This window comes from Vidua macroura, chromosome 16, assembly GCF_024509145.1.
Source record: "Vidua macroura isolate BioBank_ID:100142 chromosome 16, ASM2450914v1, whole genome shotgun sequence".
NCBI classification, from domain to species: Eukaryota; Metazoa; Chordata; class Aves; order Passeriformes; family Viduidae; genus Vidua; species Vidua macroura.
The window spans coordinates 16,732,108-16,753,994 of NC_071586.1; the positions used below are offsets into that span (position 1 = coordinate 16,732,108).

The 21,887-nt window shown below is 44.0% G+C and overlaps 2 protein-coding genes across 2 annotated transcripts; one reads left to right on the top strand and one right to left on the bottom strand.

Moving 5' to 3' along the window:
- Positions 1–4,350: 4,350 nt before the first annotated feature.
- Positions 4,351–12,682, top strand: KDM8 (lysine demethylase 8). Its single transcript, XM_053991797.1, has 6 exons — positions 4,351–5,066; positions 6,387–6,519; positions 7,320–7,361; positions 8,120–8,269; positions 11,617–11,709; positions 11,802–12,682. The coding sequence occupies exons 1-6, from the start codon at positions 4,351–4,353 to the stop codon at positions 11,964–11,966; spliced, it is 1,299 nt and encodes a 432-aa protein (XP_053847772.1). The 3' UTR covers positions 11,967–12,682.
- A 906-nt stretch (positions 12,683–13,588) lies between these two features.
- NSMCE1 (NSE1 homolog, SMC5-SMC6 complex component) lies at positions 13,589–21,678 on the bottom strand. The gene is given in 10 exon segments (XM_053991798.1): positions 13,589–13,777; positions 13,780–13,805; positions 14,270–14,390; positions 15,260–15,376; positions 16,334–16,480; positions 17,220–17,297; positions 18,128–18,249; positions 20,452–20,611; positions 21,239–21,558; positions 21,589–21,678. Coding segments are annotated over 8 exon segments (759 nt in total). The 5' UTR covers positions 20,570–20,611; positions 21,239–21,558; positions 21,589–21,678; the 3' UTR covers positions 13,589–13,747.
- Positions 21,679–21,887: the final 209 nt, after the last annotated feature.

Consider the following 21,887-nt stretch of genomic DNA (forward strand, 5'->3'; position numbering starts at 1 on the left):
CAGAATCATTCATCTCCTATTCAGAGGAACAGAAAAAGCAACCTGGAAAGACATCCAAAATCTTTAAAGTCTTATGTGTTCACACCTTTGTTCTTGAAGAAGAGGAGACAATCATTTCCTATAAAGGAAAATAAAACTATGGCTTTCATGGCAGTCATCAATTTATACTCCCATGTAAGTGCCAGAGGGCATCTTAGGTTCCATTTTCACTTATTTTTACCTTTTTTTTTTTTTTTTTTGCATGGGTGAGGAGGCACAGGGGCAATGTTAAGTGAGTATATTGTGTATACTGCTCATGGAAGGTACCAGTCAACCACTCCTGGAAGCAAAAACAGTCTAAGCACTGGTGGCAGGGCAGCAGAAGTATCAGCCTGTCTCCACTTCATCCCTGCTCCTGGATGCTGCCAACACTGACAGGCACTTACCTCTGTGATGGCTGGTGAAGGCACATGCCCAGGCATTCCAAAAGCCCTGGAAATGAGGGAACAGATCACCCTCCCTGGTACAGAATTACAGAATGGTTCAGGTTGGAAGGGACCACAGATGGGTCATCTGGTCCAACCTCCCTGCTCAAGCAGAGTCATCCCAGAGTACTTGACACAGGATCGTGTCCAGTACATTCTGGAATATCTCCAGTGAGGGACTTTCCACACCCTCTCCAGGCAATCTGTTCAGGGCATCTCACCCACACAGTGAAGTTCTTCCTCAGGGTCAGGTGAAACTTCCTATGCATCAGTTTCTGTGCCTTACCTCTTTTCCTATTGTTAGGCATCACTGACAAGAGCCTGGCTCCATCTTCTTGCCATCCTCCCTTTAAGGAGGGTATAAATTCCAAAGTGCCAGGCTGCCAAAAGGGATATGGCATTCCCGAGGAGCTGAGCAGCAGCCTGGAGCCCTGAGAAAGAAAATCTTCAGTGTTACTTGTTGTGCTCTGGATTGCTAGACATGATGTTGCACTGAAGAAGGTTTCATCTTTAACAAGAACTCCAGACAAGGCAACCCATCTGAGATGACTTCACCATTCACCACTGCAAGCAATTTACATGTCCTGACTTGTGTTTAGATATTTAGTTTTTATTACTCCTGGCCTCACACTCCTTCATAGAACATAACTGCTTTCTCTATCTGCTAATTCCAACAGCTGGCTATTCCTCACCAGACTTCTGCTATTCTAGGGAAGAATCATAAATAAATATGTACAAGCAAGCTGATGCTGTCATTTTAAAAATTGATCCACCTAATACAAACATCCTGCTTTGGACTTAAGTGGTGAACCACTAAGCATGTGTCTTGATGTAACTAATAAAATCCAGAAACAAATCACAGGACTTTGTTCATTAACTCAAATTGGCAAGTGAGGGAAGACTGCTATAAAGGAGAATATTCCTATAAATAGAAATTTTTAAAAATTAAATTCTGGACAGGCCAAATACTCTTTGGCCAATACTCTTTTCAATGAAGACAAATGCAAGATACAGTGTATCTTGCAAGATACAGAGACAAATGCAAAAAATGCGACTGTATTTTTTTATACTTGGTGTAACTAATCACTTTTTCACCAGTGGCACACAAGGTAACATCAAGTGTGGGTCCTGGAATCTATGACTGTAAATAAAAGAGAGAAATACAGATGGTCTTATCTGTATAGTATACAGATGGCATTATCTCCCTTAATTGTGTGCCTGTTCATTTGGGGTTTTTTAAGTAAATAATTTCTTTCTGAAAGTCCATGCTAGGAGAAAAAGAGGTGGCTGGAGCATATTTAAAAATGCATAGAATATAAAAGAGAACAAAAAGCACAGACTATAACCCAGAAAGCAGCAGGGGAAGTCTTGGTACCAAGTTCTCTTCTATGCTTTAAGGGACATCTTTCTACAAGGCTGAGCAGTCTGCTTTCCACAATCTTTAAAAAATTTACTTCTGACGAAAACAAGTTTCAGTGATGGTGGCATAATTCGTGGAACTCTTTTTGCCATCAGTTTCTGCAGGTTAGACACATGACAGTAATCTTTGTTCTTTGGCAGCAGGAATTAAATTCTCTTTTCTTGACCTAAAATGGAAATGTCTAGCACTGAAGTCGTCCACTTCCTTGGTCAGCCAGCTCACACAAAACATCTGCAGTAGGTTACAGGCATTTCAAAACTAGCACGCATTATTGCAAGGTTAACTGCTCTGAGAGCTAAACTTCCCAATTCAGCATTTGCAAATCTGTTGGGTTTTTTTCCTCAGTGAGGATAATTTCAACCAAGTTGTTAAGATGCAGCATGGTATTATGAGCTTGTAGTGGATTTTCCTCCAAGGTTAGAGGCCAAACACACAAGACTCAGTACACACCCTAAGACCTGAGCTTCGTTAGCTCAGTAGATATACAGCCCCTTTAACTGCAATGACAACTCCCTGAAAGGAGTTTGTAGCCAGGTGGGGTTGGTCTCTTCTTCCAGGCAACCACTGACAAGACAAGAGGACACAGTCTTAAGATGCACTAGGCAAGTTTTAGGTTGGACATTAGGAAGAAGTTCTTCACAGAAGGAGTGATTGGGCATTGGAATGGGCTGCCCACAGAGGTGGTGGGGTGACCATCCCTGGAGGTGTTTAAGAAAAGTCTGGAAGCGGTACTCAGTGCCATGGCCCAGGTGACAAGGCGGTGTTAGGTCTTAGCTTCGACTTGATGATCTCAAAGGTCTTTTCCAACCTAGTTGATTCTGTGATTCAAGACTATTGATGCTGTATCAGAATTCAAACTATTGCACCAAAACTGACTAGAAATAATTGCCTTCCAATGTATGCTCACAGAGGAACACTGAGCCTCCCTGAATACTCAAAAACTAAAATCACCTGAAGTGAAACTGATAAAGCTCATCATGGCCTCAATGCCCCACTGCTGTGCTGGAGATTACTTGTTCAGACCTTGGTGTTGTTTGAAATTCCAGAAAGAAAATCCTAGTCTTCAAAGTGAAACTCAAGAAAAATATTACTCATATTTAAACTACAAAAACTATTATTTAATGAGAATTATATTAACTAACCTAAATGCAAAGAAAAGTCAATGTAAATGGTTATAAAAAGTGGACAGTCCACAGACACAAGACTAACAACACTTGCTAGCATCCTAAATTGCAAATAATGAACACAGTCTAACAAGAAAATCCCCTTGCTACTTAAATACTTTCTCCTACAGCAGCATATATTAACATTTAGCAGTTAAGGAGAAAATACTGAATGAAGGTGCTAAAATCACACTGTCACAGAAGGAACTTAAGATGCCAAGAGAAAGGCAGTCAGAAGACAGGCAATAGACAGGCCAGCATGATAAGCAATGCACAAGTCTGAAGTGTGAGAAGTGTGAGAGCAGAAGTGATCATTTTGAGGAGACAGCTGGGGGGGGGCAGGGGGAGAGCCACCACCAGCAGCAACAGAAGGATTCAGATCAACTTTTTTTTCCTTTTTGGAAAGCACTAGTGACTGAGCATGGAACAAAGAAGAGAGAGTGTCTAAGTACAGAAAATGATGATTTTAACTTTTTCTGTGAATTAGGATTTGTCTCAAATCCGAAGATTTCAACCCTAACTAGGAGCTAAAAATTCCTCATTTTTTCTTATGGGGGTTTAGTTTGGTTCACCATATTAAAACATTCCTCAGTTGCTGAATTTTAAGTAAAATATTATTTTGCCTTTGCAGTCAAGTATTAAGTCCTGAGAACGTTCAGGGCACATTATCAAAGCAAGCTGGGGCTCAGCGATGCCGTGCCCAGCGCGTTAGAAAGAAAAATTTCGTGCATATCCCATGCAGAAAGCACGTCCTGTGTGCAGATTAACACCAAGCAGCTGAGCTAGCGGGAGGACACGGGCTCAGGGCCGCGCTGGGCTCTGCTCGGGCTCCTCGAGCGACGGGCAGAGACGTTTCTTTGCAGCACAAAAGGTCAGCTGGGAAGAGCGCATCTCCCTTTCCCCCAGCACTCACCGCCTGCGCTCCGCTGTCCCGCGACCGGGACTGAGAGGCTTCCCCAGCGCAGGCAGCCACCTCCTCACGCCGGCCCTCGGTGAACGGCCGGAGAAGAGACCGTGGCTTCACCGCGTCTATGGGCTCCCCTTTACTGCGAAAGCAGCGCCGATCACAGTCACGCAATTCCCGCTGACTCGCTGGTCAAGTCATAGGTAAGAACGACAAGACCGAGCTTCGCCGGTACGACAGAAGCTCCGCTCCCGGCACGGGCAGCCCGACTGGACTCCGGAGCCGCCTCGGTCCCGGCCCCGCGCCGACCGCGTCCGGCCCCGCCTCAGTCCCGGGCCCCGCCTCGGCCCCGGCCCGGCCCGACAGCGCCGCCTCGCGGCCGCCGGGGCAGGCGCGGCCATGGCGGCGGCCGGCAGCGCGGAGGGCGCGCGCGACGGCCTGGCGCTGTGGGCCGAGGTGCGGGCGCTGCTGCCCCGCGCCGAGGACGGGCTGACCTTGGCGCTGAGCGGCGAGGTGGAGGACTGCGTCCTGCCGCTGCTGCGGCGGGCTCGCGCGCTGCTCTACGGCGCGGCGGGCCGGCCCGGGACGGCAGCGGCAGCGGCGCTGGAGCGCCTCAGCGACGTCCTGCGTGACTACTCGTGGGAGAAGCTGAACGCGGGGCCATGGAGGGAGGTCGGCAAGGGCTGGCGCCAGGTCTACGCCTACGGCTGCCTCTTCGGGGCGCTGGCCGAGGTGGCCGCGGGCCGCCCGCTCGCGCGCGCCGTGCGACTCTGCGACCTGGGGCTGCTCATGGGCGCCGCCATCCTGGACAACGTCCTGGCGCGCCTGGTGCGCGCGCTGCAGCCGCACCTGCCCCGCGCGCCGGCAGCGCCCGCCCCCCGCGAGCCCCCTCGCGCCCCGGCCTGCCTCGCGCGCCCCCGCGCGGGCGCTGCTGAGGGCCAGCGTCCCTTGCAGAGCGGCCGGCCGGCGCCGCCGCCCGCCGCGCGGCCGGAGGAGGCCGTTCCGCGCCTTCGCTGTCCTTCGCTGGAGCACTTCAGAGACAACTACCTCCTTCCCCAGCGGCCTGTGGTCCTGGAGGGCGTCATGGACCACTGGCCGTGTATGAAGAAGTGGAGGTGAGAAGTAAATTCCTTCCCTGTCCAAGTAAAGGCACGATCGTTCCCTCTGTTGGATATCTTGATGCTCGATAGAGCAGCAGACCTTCACAGGCGATGGATACCGTGGGCAGTGCATTTTGCTAGCAGCACTGTCCTACTGCTGTGTGGAAGTTGCTTCATAGATGAGGGAAGCTCTTCATAGCGTTCGAAGCAGGTGCTGGACTGTCTCGGGGCCAGGGTGACTCTTTGACCAGCCTCTGACTCTTCATGGGTGAAGGCCACCCTCTGCCATCCCAGCCTTCAGCCGTCCCAGGAGCCCAGTGGCAACACCTGGGAACTCACGAGGAGTGCACATTGCAAAGCGCCAGTGAGCTGCTCACAGCTCAGGGGATGTGTCAAGCACACGCATCAGTGGTTTTTACCCCTTGGAGCTTTCTGATAATTACTGTAATGGAAAGTGAATTTCAGAGCCAAGAGTAAGCATGGTTGACTTTGTCATTCGTAAGTCCAAACACTGATGTTTGTTCAGTGTTGTGTTTGAGTGTTGAGTTTCAGACACCACTGTGCAGGACTGAGTAACAGCATTGTGCTGCCTGGTTAATGCACGCAAGTATTTGTGAGGTGAAGGTCATGATTCCCCAGAAAAGGGGAAAAATTACTCATGCTTAGTTTGAGTAATTGCTTTAGTTCAACAACCAAAGGTAAAATTAAGTGCACACACTTGTTATAACATAGAGATTTTATTCATTTTTGAGGGAAGGTACTGCACTGGTTAACTTTGGACACTTAACAAGATTAACTTCTCAGTTTAATTAATACCATTGTCCATGGAGAGATGTATTTCACCCATCGAACTAATCCCTCTGGCTACAATTCGAATGGGTATTATTGGCACCTGTATAGACACTGACAGAGAGTTGATCTAATACTACTGAGTAAAAGATACAACATTTTATCAAATGTGGCAGCAGGCAGCAAAAAGATTGGCCATCCCTTGCCAAGAGACAGTAACAGCTTAAATCTTCTTAGTTTGGAAGGAAACAACTGAGGCAAACAGGTTTTTAAACCAAAACAAAACAGACAGTTGTGGGGTCATGTAGACACAAACCTGCCTGCTGATTTTCTTTTTGCTTGCATTCTTTTAGTCTGCCTTTTTCTTCTGGTTGGTTTGGTTTAGACAGGAGAAACTCAGGGTAGTAGAATTTTATTACCCAACAAGATTGATTTGGGTTGATTGCCTTATATTCAAAATTAGTAAGAGCAATATTGATTTGGGTTGACTGCCTTATATTCAAAATTAGAGCAATATAGAAGCTAACGGAAATTTCTTTATTTCAGTGTGGACTATTTCTGTGAAGTCGCAGGGTGCCGCACGGTCCCTGTGGAGCTGGGTGCTCGGTACACAGACGAGGAATGGTCTCAGCAGCTCATGACTGTCAGTGACTTCATCAGCCAGTATATCATGGATGAGGTCTGTTACACTCGTTTGTTTCATTTCCAAACACTGCACCATGGCACTGGTACAGACAACAGTTCTGCTTACAACAAACCTACTCAGAGGTAATATCAAGGGAGGGGGTGTGCTGTAAGCACAGCTTTGAATTAAAAGGTTTGACATATTTTAACGACCTGAAGCTAGGAATAATTATTGCAACAATAGGTTTGATTTTTACCTATAATCAAATGTACAGTAGCTGGAATTTGATTAATATATACACACATACATATGTAGCAAAAACCTGACTGGTGGAATCTAAGAATAAGGGATCCTCAGCCAGCAGTGTTGTTCCTCTTTCTGCATCTGGAATGTCCTTTTCCTTTCACAGGTGAGGATCCCAAGCCCCCATTTCTGTTTCCTGGCCTTCTGGCAGGAAGAACTATGTGCCATAACAAACTGTGGTGCACCCTGGAATAGAGTATGGGAGTAGTTCCAGGGCGTGAAGGAGAACTGGTCTGTGTGCCAGCAGGGTCTGGCTAGAAAGATGCAGCGTATTGTCAGCTGTCAAGACTCCATAGGGAGTCCCAGCTTCCTTCAGTAACTCAAGCTGGATGATTTATTCATTGTAGAGACACACCTACACTCTCACAATTTCAATAGAGCTGTAAGTTGCTATTTCTGAAGACACCTTATACTGTTAAAATAGTTATATATAGTATTCTGAACATGACACTGGAATTTACTGTAAGTAAATTCTATTCACCTCTAAGTAAATTAACTCGCTGTCTTCCCTGTATATTACTATGTTTTTTCTTTCTCTGCTTTTATTTCAGAACAATGTAGGATACCTTGCCCAGCACCAGCTTTTTGATCAGGTAAAACTGAGTGAATGTTTTTATCTTCCTACAGTCATGTCTTCCTTTTGTAGCACAAGTTGTCTCTCAAGATGTTGACTGTACTAGATTGAAGGGCATATGGAGAATTCGCAGTAATTCTTAAGTTTCTATTCCCATGATTTGAAGGAACAGCGGGAGAAGTTTGTTCCGTTTGGCTACAAGACATGGAAACAAAACCCTTTTGGGATGAAGACCTTCAATCCTAGTGCTGTTTCAGTACAATGTAGCATATACTTAGGGGGATATCACCTGGAAAGCCCCTTTCGTAAGTCAGGGAAGAGATTTGGGCAGGAAAGATTTCAACATTGATATGTTTACCATAATCTGAAAGGTCATTCCAGTTTACCAGAGCTTATGTTGGTGGGAGACATAAAATAGAATTTCTCAGAGAAGCAAGCATAGTATAGAAGAGATCAGCTGCTGCTTTTCCATGAAGAGCAAACATACTTATTCTTGTGGGTGTCTCTTATTTCTGCAAAAGCAAAGGGTCTCTGAAGAATGAGGAAACCCTTTTCTTTCTCCCGCTTCTCCTTCCAACAGAGTCTGCTCACTAGAACAGAAAGTTTGAGAACATTTCCTGCAGATTCCTAGCAGGTCAGCTACTTTTCTCCTACTCTTGCTGGACCAGCCAGTCATTGGTTTTCTTTACATCCAGCCTTGCTCATCTGATCTATGAATTACATATTTTGGCAAGTCAGCACATACCCTTTTTAATGTTTCTTTCTTTGTGGAAATAGATTCCAGAACTGAAAGAAGATATCAGTATCCCCGATTACTGCTGCCTGGGGGAAGGGGAAGAAGATGACATCACCATTAATGCCTGGTTTGGTCCAGGAGGCACAATCTCACCTCTTCATCAGGATCCCCAGCAAAATTTTTTAGCCCAGGTATGTACTCCAGTTACTCTACACATGCCATCAATGCAATACTTAGAGAAAATGTTTATGGTGTGTGTTAGAGCAAGGGGAGCAGACAACTTGAACAATCGAAGGATAGAGAACATGCAGATACTATTTTGCTTCTTTATTGCATTTGTCACTACTGCAACTTAATACTGAATGTAATCTGACAGACCACAAGTGTTGCTCGTTGAGAGACCATTACTTACCCTTGTTTTACAGATGAGAGATAGAAATCACAAGAAGCAGCTTTTCCAAGGTCACATGGAATTTGTAACAGAGTTGGGAAGAATCTGGATCCTGTCATGTTGTACTAAGGAGTTTCTTTTTCTGGTTTTGTGGTTTGAGCCCAGACAATGCCCAAGCCTCATGCAGCCGCTTTCTCATCCCCCAACCCAGCAGGATGAGAGAGAGAATGGGGAGAGTAAAAGCTAGAAAACTTGTGGATTGAGGTTTAATAAGCAAAAATTGTGAATGTAGGCAAAGCAAAACAAAGAATTACTTGACTGCTTCCCATGGGCAGGCAGGTGTTCAGTCATTCCCAGGAGAGTAGATCCCATCATGCTTAACAATTACTGGGGAGGACTAACACTGTCACTCCAAACATCCCCCCTTTATTCTTCTTCTCCTTCTTCTACTTCTTCTCCTTCTCCTCCTCCCTCCCAGTCTCTCAGGCACCTCCAACTTCCTTGCCAACATGGCAGTATGATAAGCAGAAAAGGCTTCAGATCTGTGTAAACCCTGCTCAGCAATAACAAAAACATTTCTATATTATCAACCCTGTGTTCAGTACAAATCCAAAACATAGTCCTATACCAGCAACTGGGAAGAAAAATAGTTCTACCCCAACCAAAGCCAGAACATCTGGAAAGCAAGGTTTTGAGGTGGACTTAGGTGCATACTTTAGTCTCTTTCAGGTTACCCAGTAAAATATTCATACATGCAGTGAGATAGGAATTAAAACTTGTACTTTGACATAATTTCTGCTGAGTTCCTCTTGGTAGGCTTTTTGATGATGACTTTTAGTGCAGAATAACCCAATAAAATACTGGGGCCTTTTGTGGTAAGCACTGAACAGGTCAAAGGGATTCTTCTGGATCCAAGCAGTTGACCACTGTGAATCTTTGAACACTGGGAGGTGTTTTGTTTACTGAAGGAGACTGCTGTCCCATCAGACTCTTAAAAAACAGGCTTACACTTTCACACTTTTCCAGCAGGATTGTGACATTACTTTCTACTGATGGTTATTTATGGGTTGAGCTTTAACTTCTCTGTCCCATTTGTATCTTGCTAACCTATGTTTTCACTTGAAACTGAGGCTTAATTCAGGCATTCCTAGAATGGTTTTTTACAACTGCTGTGCAACTTTGTATGGATTGTATTTCTTTTGTGTGCTACCTCCTCAGCACACACATACAGCTGCATTCTGAAAGTGAAGTACTGTACTATTCATGCTATGAAAAGCTTGAGGGGATTTTTTCTTGGTGGAAGAAAAATTTATAGGAGCTGTTGGACTTGGAAAAGATACTTCCCTTACAAACCTCAGAACTTGTTTTCTTCTGCCTGAAAAAATGGGAGATTATCTGCCAGTGCTGTGAAAGAGTCTTTGTAATCTGGCAGCTTTCAGTTGAAATTGCCCTACTTTGTTGTCACCGAAAGGGTATCGGGCACAGACAAAGGTGATACAGAGACTCCATCATCAGAAGGCATGAAAAAGCACTTTATTATTAGAAATCCACAGTTCTTATAGAAATAATGGTGGACCTAAGACCTGATTGGCCTTTAGGAATCTTCTTTCACCTGTTGGTCAAGAAAGGACAACTCCTACTTGTAAAGATCTTTGACAGAGATTGCCTGCCAGGTGCAGAGATTGAGATAATAATTGTTTTAATTCTTTCTCTGAGCTTTCTCACAGCTTCTCAGGAAAATCCTGGGAGAGCTATGTCTCTCTCTGTTCAGAGGATGTGTGATTACCACACTTTGTGATGCCATTCAAACTGTGGCTGTGGAGTACAGGAAGACACAAGCACAAGTAACAAAATGAAATTATCCTGGCTGGTGGCTGGTGCTGAGATCATAGTTTTTCCATTAATGAGAAAAGCAGTCTCTGGAGATGCAGGCTATTGCCCATTAACTGGTGCCTGCCATCTTATAATATACAAGGTCTTAATCCAGTGAGGCAGGTGAAGGAAGGAGGTGTTAACAGCTGATGGCAGTCCCAAAAAAAACCTCAAGCATTCAGAGAACATGCTGTTGGAGCAATAACCAGCATTTTTGTCACTTCCACATGTCACCAAAAATACCATGTAATACTTGGTTCTTTAGCAAGCTAATAAATATCCTTAATCCCTTTGGGGTATGGAAGACATCCTAAAAACACATGGACAGCCAGAATTATATAGATCAAGTAGTTTAATCAGTGATAGTGAAGAGCAAGACAGGGCAGGAGTACTTGGTACTCGTCCAGTCTGTAGAATATATTTACGTGATATCCTTGAAAGCAACAAACTCTAAATAGCCAGTATGACAGCTTTGGTGTTGGTAAGATTTCAGGAAATCCTGTTCTATTATGTGGGAAGGGATGTTAAGACAGAGGAAAAGCAAGTTGGTTAGGAGTGGTTGGGTAGCTACTCAAGGCTGCTGGGATTAGTCAGAGTACCCACAATAGGACAGTTTGCAACAAGTATGATCATGCCTAGCTCTTGCGGTGGTCTGGAATGCTGGCTCAAGGAGTATGAATCTTCATCCTAAACCTTCTGTTCCACTGGTATCAGTGGAGGACTCACCTTTGACTCGTTCATGCTGCCACATCTTGACACCAAAAACTTGCAGTTCATGTAGCATTCGGGAAGCCAGGCCACTCGCCTTACAAATTCTCATTTCAGCACTCCAATGAAAGAACTGGTTTAATGATGACACAGGAATAAGCGTTTGAGGGGTATATGGAAGCTTAGTAGTCACTGTGCAAGTACCTCTGCCTGTTGATGTGAATAGCAATGAAGGTTCAGCCTCCTTATTCTCAGTTCTTATTTCTAGCTATGTAGAGCCCAAATAATGATGTTTAAATTGGGTACCTTGAACTTTGAACTGAAAGCAATCTGGTTAAAGACATTTCCTTGCCAATGGTATTTCGAATTCTTATCTGCTCCAAGGGAAGAGGTACTTGAATTCCAGTAGCCTGATTTAACTTTTTATTATAGCAGTGTCTATTACTAACAATAATTATGTTCCTTGTAATCAGGTATATTTTACTGTTAAATGCCAGCTATGGCCCACAGCTTCCAGTAATGTGCCAGTTAATGACCAATGGAAAACATTTATTTTATTATATACAGGTATTTGGAAGAAAGTATATCCGTCTCTATTCACCACAAGATTCAGAAAACCTGTACCCCCATGAAAGCCAAATTCTTCACAACACTAGTCAGGTAAATAGTTGCCTGAAATTTTAATATCAGTAATGTTATCAAAACGTATTTCAGTAAAGACATTCTTCTGATGATTGTTTGGTTTTTTATAGGTTGATGTGGAAGATCCAGACTTGGTCAAGTTTCCAAATTTCACAAAGGCTGCATTTCAGTCCTGCATTCTGATGCCTGGACAGATTCTGTTTATTCCAATTAAATATTGGCACTACGTGCGATCGCTTGAGCTCAGCTTCTCTGTTAGTTTCTGGTGGTCATAGTCCTGAAATGTAGTCAGCAGCACTGAAATTAGATTAAAAATCAGGCAAGTAGCATCTCTCTCTGAGAAGAGGTTAGAGGTGGAGCAAAACCAAAACCCAACAAACTCTTGCTAAAGCATGGAGAAGTAGTAACAAGGGGTAAGTGGAAAGATATGTTGTAGTCACTTCATTTTTGTAGATGTTTCTAATAACTCCTAAAGACCATATGTTAGGTCATTGTCCTGTGTGTGCATCCATCAGAAACAGCCTCTGTACGGGCACTGCCAGGGTTCTGCCTGAGCCTCTGTCTGAATAACCAGGTCAGTGTTGTTTTCTACTTGGATTTAGTAACACTAAACCCTGGAATTAGCTAGAGGGATGGTGCTACCTGAAGGTTCAGTCCCTTAAAAAATTAAGCTAACACCAAGCAAGGTTCTAGTCTCCTGCATGGAAAAAGTTATTAATGTCCTGGTTCTGGCCGGGATAGGGTTAATTTTTGCAGTAGCCAGGAGGGGCATGGCCCAGACCCAGAGGTTATTTTGTACCACCTCAGCCTTCCACTGCTGCAGGCCTGGGGCAGGAAGGGGCTCCTTGGTCTCTTAGTGACTGAATCTTGTGAATCTTTTTGTGCGAATCTTTTGTCTGTCTTGTACACTGTTATTGATATTACTGCTATTACTGCTCATTTTCTTATTCCATTGCTGTTTTGAGTAAATTATTCTTATTGCAACTCATGATCTTTATCTTTTGGACCTCCCAGTTCTCATGTCCATGAGGGGAGAGGTAGGGGGAGGAGGAAATGAGCAAGCATCTCGTGGTTTGGAGAGTTTTAGTGGGACCACTAATTTGGGTAGTACCATTTCTAAACCACATCATCACGTTAAAGCCTAGAACATAACTGAAGTTAATCCATAGTTTAATTGCAGTTAGATAACCTGAAGTTTAATTATACTTTGATTAACCATCATCTGCCACAGACCTTCTGCTGTGTCACACATCTCTACCAAGGACAAGAATGCTGCCATTTTAGTCTGGTGTCTGGCAATAGCCAGCCCTTGGCTCCTTTCCAAGTCACTCTTAAAGGAAAAAACATCCTTACTTAAAACTGGAGACAGAAGTGCCAAGACTAAAAACCTAAAGAATCTCAGTATGGTAATGTTTTCAGCAGTTTGCAGACATAAGCTAACATTGCCCCAAGTCCTGTCCTACTGCTTCCCAATCCTTCTGTGGCAATATTCCCTCCTTACAGAGCACAGCTGCTCATGACAGGGCCTTACATCAAGACAAATTCTTCTGCATCTAAAGAAGGGACAAAACACAACCACAGTGCCAAGAAGTGTTCCAACTCTGGCCCTAGGTCAGAGACTGAGCCAGCTGCCTTGCACACACTGCACTGATTTTTCACCTGCTTGACATGCTACAGCAGGTGTGATTTCCATTGTGCAACTGAATTTGTACTGTTCCTGTACAAACAGGGAGCACTTGCTGAGAAAGGCTTCTTTCAAGAGTTCAGCTGCATATATCAGATTGCAGGCTGACTAAAACATTTGCATCTTTCATCCCCAAACACGCACTGAGAGTCCCAACCCAAGAATATAGAAAATTACAAACACAAAACAGCCTCCAAGAAAGCTGTGCAGGCATTCCTGTGAACAGTAACATCAATGATAATTTTATTGTAAGAGTCTCAGAACTTTAGAAAATGAGTACACTGAGCACTGTTACTAATGAATACAATACAGTCTGGCTGTTCTGCCAGAGTGGGGGCAAACAGATGTCACTGACATCAAGTTTTACTGGCGTCATCTAGGGCCAAGAGTGGAGCTCTGTGGTAAGTCTGGGAGCCCATCCGACTCACACCTGTAAAGAAAACTAAAGGAAGGTTAATGGACAACACACACAAAGAAGATAATATTGTATAGCCACCTTTTCTAACATGCTTTGTATATTCCTCTGTTGCTGTTCACAATGTCCAATTTCCCTGGACAAATGGAGGAATTCCATAGAGATTCTTAGAAGCTCGGTATTTCCAGAAGTTTTAGCGTCATGGGTTGTGTGTGCCTCTATTCCTTCCCTCCTCCCCCCACCTCCTAATGATAGTTATAAAAAAATATGCACAGGGTCTGCTAATGCCGCTGTAGCACTCTTTGGGCACTGTGGGGGCTCAGTGCTGCCTGTGTGTGGTTTAGTGTCTGAAACATACCACTGAAGTCAGAAATAGCTGACACTCACAGTCATAAATAATACAGGCAATGTCACTGAATATCACCGCCCATTTCCTAGTATTATTACATTCAATTTTTTAAAAATACATTGCTTAGTACCTGGGGTGTCACAAGACCAGAATTCATTACACTTGGGACAGCGGCGTTCAGTCTGGCCTCTGAAGTACTTTCTGACACAAGGTAAGTGCATTCCAATTCCACAGGATTCACATACTTGGCTCTGAAATCAGGAGTGCTGATTCATAAAATCATTCTGAACTGTCCTTCAATTTAAGAGAAAGTTGTTACGAAGAGCAGTAGATATGCAACGCTTTGTTCCAAAGAATGGTTCCCACAATACGGGTGGTAGACACACTCAACAATCAAAGCTGGTAAATGGTTAAAGGAGATCTTTTTCTGTAAACTAGGAAATATTATTTCCCTACATGGACAAAATTTAGCTTGAAAGACAACAATTTCAGTGCAATAAATGAGAGTAATTGGGGTGGAAAAAGTAACATGGAAGTCTGTTAGCTGGGCAGATCAGAAGATGGAGGCTCACAGAGCAAGAAAATGTAGCAGTTTTGGAATACGAATCCAGGCTGTAACTACTTAAGCAAGATGGAACAGGTAACATCCCAGCTATCAAAACACAGTGCTTTAGCATGCTCTACATAGCACACATGTTCCTTCTGAGGTCCAAACACAAGCAATTCCTGAATTAAAATCCCAGGACCTAGAATGAATGTGTCACACGATGATGTCTATTGGCAAGGGCCGAAGAGGACACTGCTAATACCTCACTGCTAAAACTCTTTCAGCATCAGGAGTTCATCTCTAACATGCTGGTTTGGAAAGCCAGACAGCACACCCATGTTCCTCATTGTGGGAGTGCACTTTTCCAATTTTATACTTGGAGACACTCCTACAAGACAATTTTTTTTCTAAAGACAGAAGATAAAATGCCTAAAATGAAAAAGAAAAAAAAATTTACAAAATGCATGAGCACCATGACCTGATTACAAGAGCAAGATTATACCCAAGGGAAAGCATCACAAACCTCAGCTATGACCATGCAAATCCATTGGCTGAGGTGATAAAACATGTTACCTGGATGGCGAGGCTGTGACAGATGTTACATTTCCTTGCCACATCCTGGTAGTTGCTGAGAATGTACTGTTCCATCTCAATTATGCAACGAGTATGCAGAGTATATTCTCCATTTTTCTAAGGAACAAGTGTTGAGATGAGGAGTTTCTTTTAATTCCTTTTACCTTTTTTGACTTTGCTAACCACCTGTTAACAAGCCACTGTTTTCTACTGTCATGAAACCAACATGGTGGTACAATGCAATGCCAGAACACTTTTGAAATAGCAGAATTCCTTTGTTTAGAGGAGAAGAATAAAAATCCCACACCTTTAACAGAGATCTAGTCCTTGGAAAGCATAGGTGAGCAAGCATGCGCTCCTTAATAGAGGCATGCTGTTTTGGGATCCTCCCAAAGAGTGTGTTAGAGGAAATTCTCCCAGCTTTCAACAAAATCTAGGCATTTCCTACTTGATGTATCTTTGGAAATATCTGCTAAATCAACTCAACATGTAAGTAGCTGTGTGGCAGAAGGTTGAAGATCTATGATGCAATGACTCCAGCAGAAAAGGGATTAAGGCCTCACTTAGCAAGCAACTGCAGTATCCACATGGTCAGTCCACCATGGTCAACATGGTGAGTTCATCTCCACTCTCCCTCATGAAATAAAACAGGTGTAATCATGTGCACAGTGGCCCAAGCATTTCTGGTACAGGAGTTTTTAACATGTTTGGCCTTACTCCTTTTCAGGAAATTCTAAATGCAACAGCACTGATCACTCTGAAGAGCTTTCCCCAGCTGTTGTTCCAGGTTGAAGGATGCTGTGCTGTTGTGTCTGTGCATCACTGGACAAACAAACCCACCTGGCTTAGGTACAAGAAACTGAAACCATATGGTCCTGTACAGACCTACCCAAGGGGTTTTTCCATTTAAGTCTACTTCCTTTTCTGCAAAAATCACTGGAGCAGCAATAAGCATGGATGCCATAAGACCATTTTTGCCATCATTCATTCAAAAAGAGCTCCAGTCTCAGCTACCACATCTGTAAGAACATGGTAGCTGGACACATTGAACTAAGAACTCTTGAATGCAGTTACCTCAGAGAGCCACTTATCCTCCACAAAAACTTTCAGCACTTGTTCTGCTTCCTTTTTCTTCATTTTCTTTGTCTTAAGTTGGTCAGCCAAGTTTAAAATATCTGTAGATGAGGCAAAGCCATTTTCTGATAGAATTATTAGGTCCATCTACAGGAAAAAACATTACCAAGTATTAGAAACACTGCAATTAGGCAGACACACCTTACAGTAATACAGTGCCGATATGCTTTTTTTTGCATCCATGTATGTGAGCGATACTACAGTATATGGCTTGAACCAGAATTGTAAAACAAAGGCCAAAAGCTGAAACAATCATTGTCTCCTTGACAGTTTTGAACTTGACCATGAAAACGTTTCCACAAATAGAAATATACATGCTGCCTAAATGAAGCTGCATTCAGGGACCCCTGGCCACACTCGGTGTTGACAGATCCATTTCTTTTTATCTGCTCTTTGTCAAAGTTCTTTTGAGGAAAAACCTCAATAACCATAGACAAATGTTTAAATGCAAATCAGCAAAATAATTTTGTATGTTACTAGCATTAAAACCTACTGTATATTACTAAACTACTGAAGCCAGTGAAAAACTCAGCAGTCATGACTGAAAATCCTGAAGAAAATTGCTTGTGTAACTAAAAGTAGTCATGTCTTGTCCCTAACCCAGGGAGCCCTTCCCTGGTGCTGATTTTGCCTTACCCATAACTGACTTACAACAGCAAATCATTACTTGCACATCCTTTCATCCCTGCCCACCCCACCCATTTGATCTCAGATAAACTTAGGTAAAATGGCAACTACTTCTTCAACCACATTTCCATTTCCATTCATTTTTAGATGAGAGCTTCACAAATAATATGATTTATTAAGTGATAACTGTCATACTTACTGTTTTTCTGAACAATTCCAATTCGATTTCTGTATAGTCAGATGCCATTTTAGTTACTTCAGTTTCTGCCAAATTCACCTACAAAAAATAAATTGATATAAAGTGCCGATGTAGTTTCATATCAGAAACTGTAAAAAAAAAAAAACCCTGAGGTTAAGAATACATCATCTTACAATTAATATAAATGTTAGTTCTTTGAGGGGCACTTGATGGTATTCAAGTTCTTTCTTTACAATCCCTCATCTTCCAACCACAAATTCTCCAGAGCTTCCTGTGCCCAGGCAAAGCCATTCCACAACACAAGCTCCCAGAACTGACACAGAGTGCTGCAGCAGAGCTGACACATCACAGGTGCTAGATAGGTGTGGTGCTAGACAGCAGCAGGAACTATGTTATCAGTCACCTTTTTTTTTCACTGTGAAAACCAGTTACCCATGTTTTCTACTCTTATTGCATGTGCTACTACTATTAATTATTAGCTCAACTTAAGTGGAAAAAGGAAAGGTTAAAAGCAGCAGCTAAGCTTAGAATACCTTCTGTTTGGTCTTCTGAAATTACTAGATAACCTTCTCTAACATGCACATTGCAGATCACCTGGGGAAACAACTTACAGGCTACTCCTCAGCAACCCTTTCATGCTAGGTTGATTTTTGAATGGGAGAAAAAGAAAACTGATGTTGGACAGCTCTCTGTGTTTTCTAGTTTAAAATTCTGCCTCAGGAAAGAAAGTCTCCTGTGGAAATCTCACTTCAGCACTTAAGCAATGTTTATGCTAAGTAACTCCAACACTGCTGTCATCCTTGCTGCCATGTCCTATTCCCATACACCTGGGCTGTGACAGTTTATCCTCCCAGAAGCTCCTGCAGTCACTGCCAGCCCCATGCAAACACAGCACAGCAGGTACCTACTACAGCATAATGTGCTGTCCCGTCATCTTCTGATATTCCTTTCCGGATCTGCATAAACAAAGGCTGCAGGTGGCTATTAATAGTGCTGATGAAATCATCCAGTTTATCCTGTGCATAGTAAACTGAAAATGAATGAGAAAAGTCATACAGAGAAACAACATACAGAGAAAAGTCAAACAACTACACATCAGGCAGATCTTTTTATGTGAAACATTTTTTCCCAGGCAAGAGTGCTAAAACTTCAATTCTGGCAGAATTCAAACGTGAATTCAAACTCTTCTATTCAGCAGACATATCATTTCCTTGTGCTGCTGTGTCGTGGCCTTCAGAGATGCTCAGCTCCTTAAAAATCAGTTGACAGAGTCCAGACAGTCTGCCTTGTTGCAGGGAACCCATAGCACTAATCCAGTAATTACAGTGACCTGAACTAAGCAGAATTGAAAATAAAGTATGATTGGGGAAAAAATATTATGCACAATAGAAAAATACACTGACTTGAATTCCTTTATAGACAAGGGATTTCTTGTTTCTGTATGCTCGGTTTCACAAATTAATGGCAAATAAGTGCTCAAGTTACATATCAGAAAACCTAAAATTCTAGTGTTGTAGAAACACAAGAAATATCTTGAGTCACTTTTTACAAACCAAGCAAATATTAGCAGCAGTTTTATAATACACATAATTAGAATGGACTTTGCAGTCGTTCTGTGGAAGAGTATACAATGGTTCTTGCCTGCACACCACTAGCACAAACCTCACATCCATCCAAAACAAGACTTTGTCAGTGGCAACACTCCTGTTTGCCTTCATCAGGCTATGGTTTAAAAACCAGAGCTAAGTAATGTTACAGTAGGCCCCTGGCCAGGTACTAAGTTACACAGACTCCATGCATTTACAGAAGGCTGATGGTTTCTTTATTAAGAAACCTATTGCTTTTTTTATACCCTAATTCACTATAGGGAGACCTAATTGGTCCACTAATTAAAACACCATCACCATTGGCTAAATAAGAAACCACCCTTTGGTAAACAACTCTCCACACCACATTCCACATGCTCAAAATACCAGGTGCAGCAAGTTAAGATAAGAATTGTTTCTCATTCTTTTCTCTGATCTTCTCACAGCCTTTCCCAGGCATCTATCTTTCTGGGAAAGTTGTCTGTTGCTCTCTATGACCAGAGAGCTGCTGCCACAAAGTAACAGCTCATAATTTTAGATAAATGATTCATGTCTCAAAAATCCAACCAGTTATCATGAAATTAATCCTGTTCTCAGTCACAGGAGTCCCTCACTCGCGTAAGAGCACTGGGCCAAGGTCCTGCTCCCAAACTGCACAGCACTCATAAGATGCTCCCCCCGGGAATTCCTGATTCTCATATACGAGATTCCTTCAGTGAACAAAGTCAACAAACAGGAAGAACGATAGTAAACGAAGTACAAAATGAAGTATAATTTTGCAACCTGCGTGGCCCCTGTCAGCAGGAAACACTGCACACAGCAGCCAGGTAGTTTTAGTGAGAGAGGGTAAGAGATGAAAGGTAAGGTAATAGAATACTCTCTTGTATGACAGTTGTAACACTTTAATGTTACATTTTAATGTTAAGTGGCTGCTGGAATAGATCTTATGTGGGAAAAAAAGGGATAAAAATTCTCCATAAAAAATGAACAGGGGTTAGAGAACACCTGAAGTTGCACTTCACAATTTTAGCATCTAAGAAGTAGGTCAAGTTACAGTTCCTGACTCAAGAGACATACAAATAGATTACTTCATTCTGACCTTCCATCTATGAGTAAGTAGGTACAAATTCACAGAAAATCAGAAGAGACCCTGCAGAGTGAGTAGGCATGGCACAGGAACACTCCTAAGCCTGGTAGGAGCACAGCTTCTAGGACTTGGAATGGGTAATACAGTGCAGGTGAGGAGGGAAAAAAGCACAGCAATCACCAGGAAACCTTATCTCATCCTCACAGAAATGTTTTTGCAGCAGTCACTTCTCACACAACACCTGGGAGAAATAACTGAAGTGCATTTACTTAAAGTGAAGCACTTCCAGTGTTAAAAATTATTATTTTTTAAATCATTTATATGTATAACCTATAAACAACAACCTTGATAAAATAAAAAGTACTATATATGAACCTGGCCTGATTAGAAGTTAGTTTGCTCTTTGCTATATTATTTTATCTTTCAAGAAAGAGATGGAACACTCATATCATTACAGTTTTTTAACATTTTTAGCTGGTGCATGCCCTTCAGAAATCAATTTATTTCCAAGCTGCAGCAGGAAAAAAACTCAGTTCTTTCATCACCAAGACAGACACACCTTTATCAGTTTCACAGCAGTGCTGGTGTAGTTTTCTGGCCTCTGATCCTTCTGTTATCCCATTAGACATCAGAACCTGCAAGAACCGTCGATGAGCATCGGTCATCTGAGCTGCCATCACAGCGTTTCACCAGGCTTCAAGTGCTGCAGGAGGTTTAAGCTGGAATTAATGCACATGTTAATGCAAATTAAGAATACAACAAATCCAAGTGTACACAAGATTTCAATTTTTTTCTATTACATTGAATGAGGGCAAAAAAAGCAGATCCCAAGATTGTCCTCAGAATGCAGAGGGTGACCAGCTCTGAGGTTCTGGAAGGGTGCAAGAGATAAAGTCCAACTAGTTTTAGCTACAGAAAAAACAACCTAGGCATTGTGTCGTTGTCACCCAAAATCGGGAATAAAACTCCTTCTTAACACCAATGTAGTATTAAGAAGCAAGCAATACTTTACTGCAGCACTGGATACACAGGGGAATAAATCTTGCTTAATGTGCATAATTGGCTCAAGGTTATACACACAGTAGTCGCTTGAGTCTGCACAGTTAGTCTCAGCCGGTGCTCTTGGAGGGTCTTTAGGCACCCCTGGTGGTCACTGAGCCTCTAAACTTCGACACTGATCTTCTCTATGCAGTGTGCTTTTCATCGAAGCTGCACAGCGTGCTGCTGAGCAAACTGGATTGGGCCGGTTTGGCTGGTAAGGAACTGGAGCTGGAGAGCGCCCCACGGCCCACTCACCGCGACACAACCTCCCATTAACCATTACGCTCCCCGCGGTATTTACAAACCTGAAAACAACCGCGTTGGGTGACAAACACAACACCGTCTGCCACTCCACGTTAGATAAAGCTCCTGCTCCCCACACAGCCTGGTCTGAGCATCGTCAGTCACAGCGGGTGAATTGCACAGAAAACAATCCTCTACAGGTTTCGAAGAACGCCTGAAGTATTAAAGGCAGCTCAGGAAATTCCCCGACCGCTGCACCAACCGACTGCCCGCTTCTGGCTCAGCTCTGGCCCCGCCGCTTCGCCGCCCGCGCGGCCCCGGGCCAGCCGCAGCCCACGGAGGCAGCGCCCCGGAAAACCGCCCGGCCCGCCGGCCCTCAGCCCTGCCGGGACCCGCCGGGACCTGCCGGGACCCGCCGGGACCTGCCGGGACACAGCGGCTCCCCGGGGCTCCCACCACCCCCTCTGCGGCCCCGGCACCTGCCCGTGCTCGCCGGCTCAGCGACGGCTGCGCGCGCCCGCCATCGCCGGCCCCGCCCGCGCCGGCCCCGCCCCGCGCCGGCCCCGCCCCGCGCCGGCCCCGCCCCGCGCCGGCCCCGCCCCGCGCCGGCCCCGCCCCGCGCCGGCCCCGCCCCGCGCCGGCCCCGCCCCGCGCCGGCCCCGCCCCGTGCCGGCCCCGCCCCGCGCCGGCCCCGCCCCGCGCCGGCCGGGC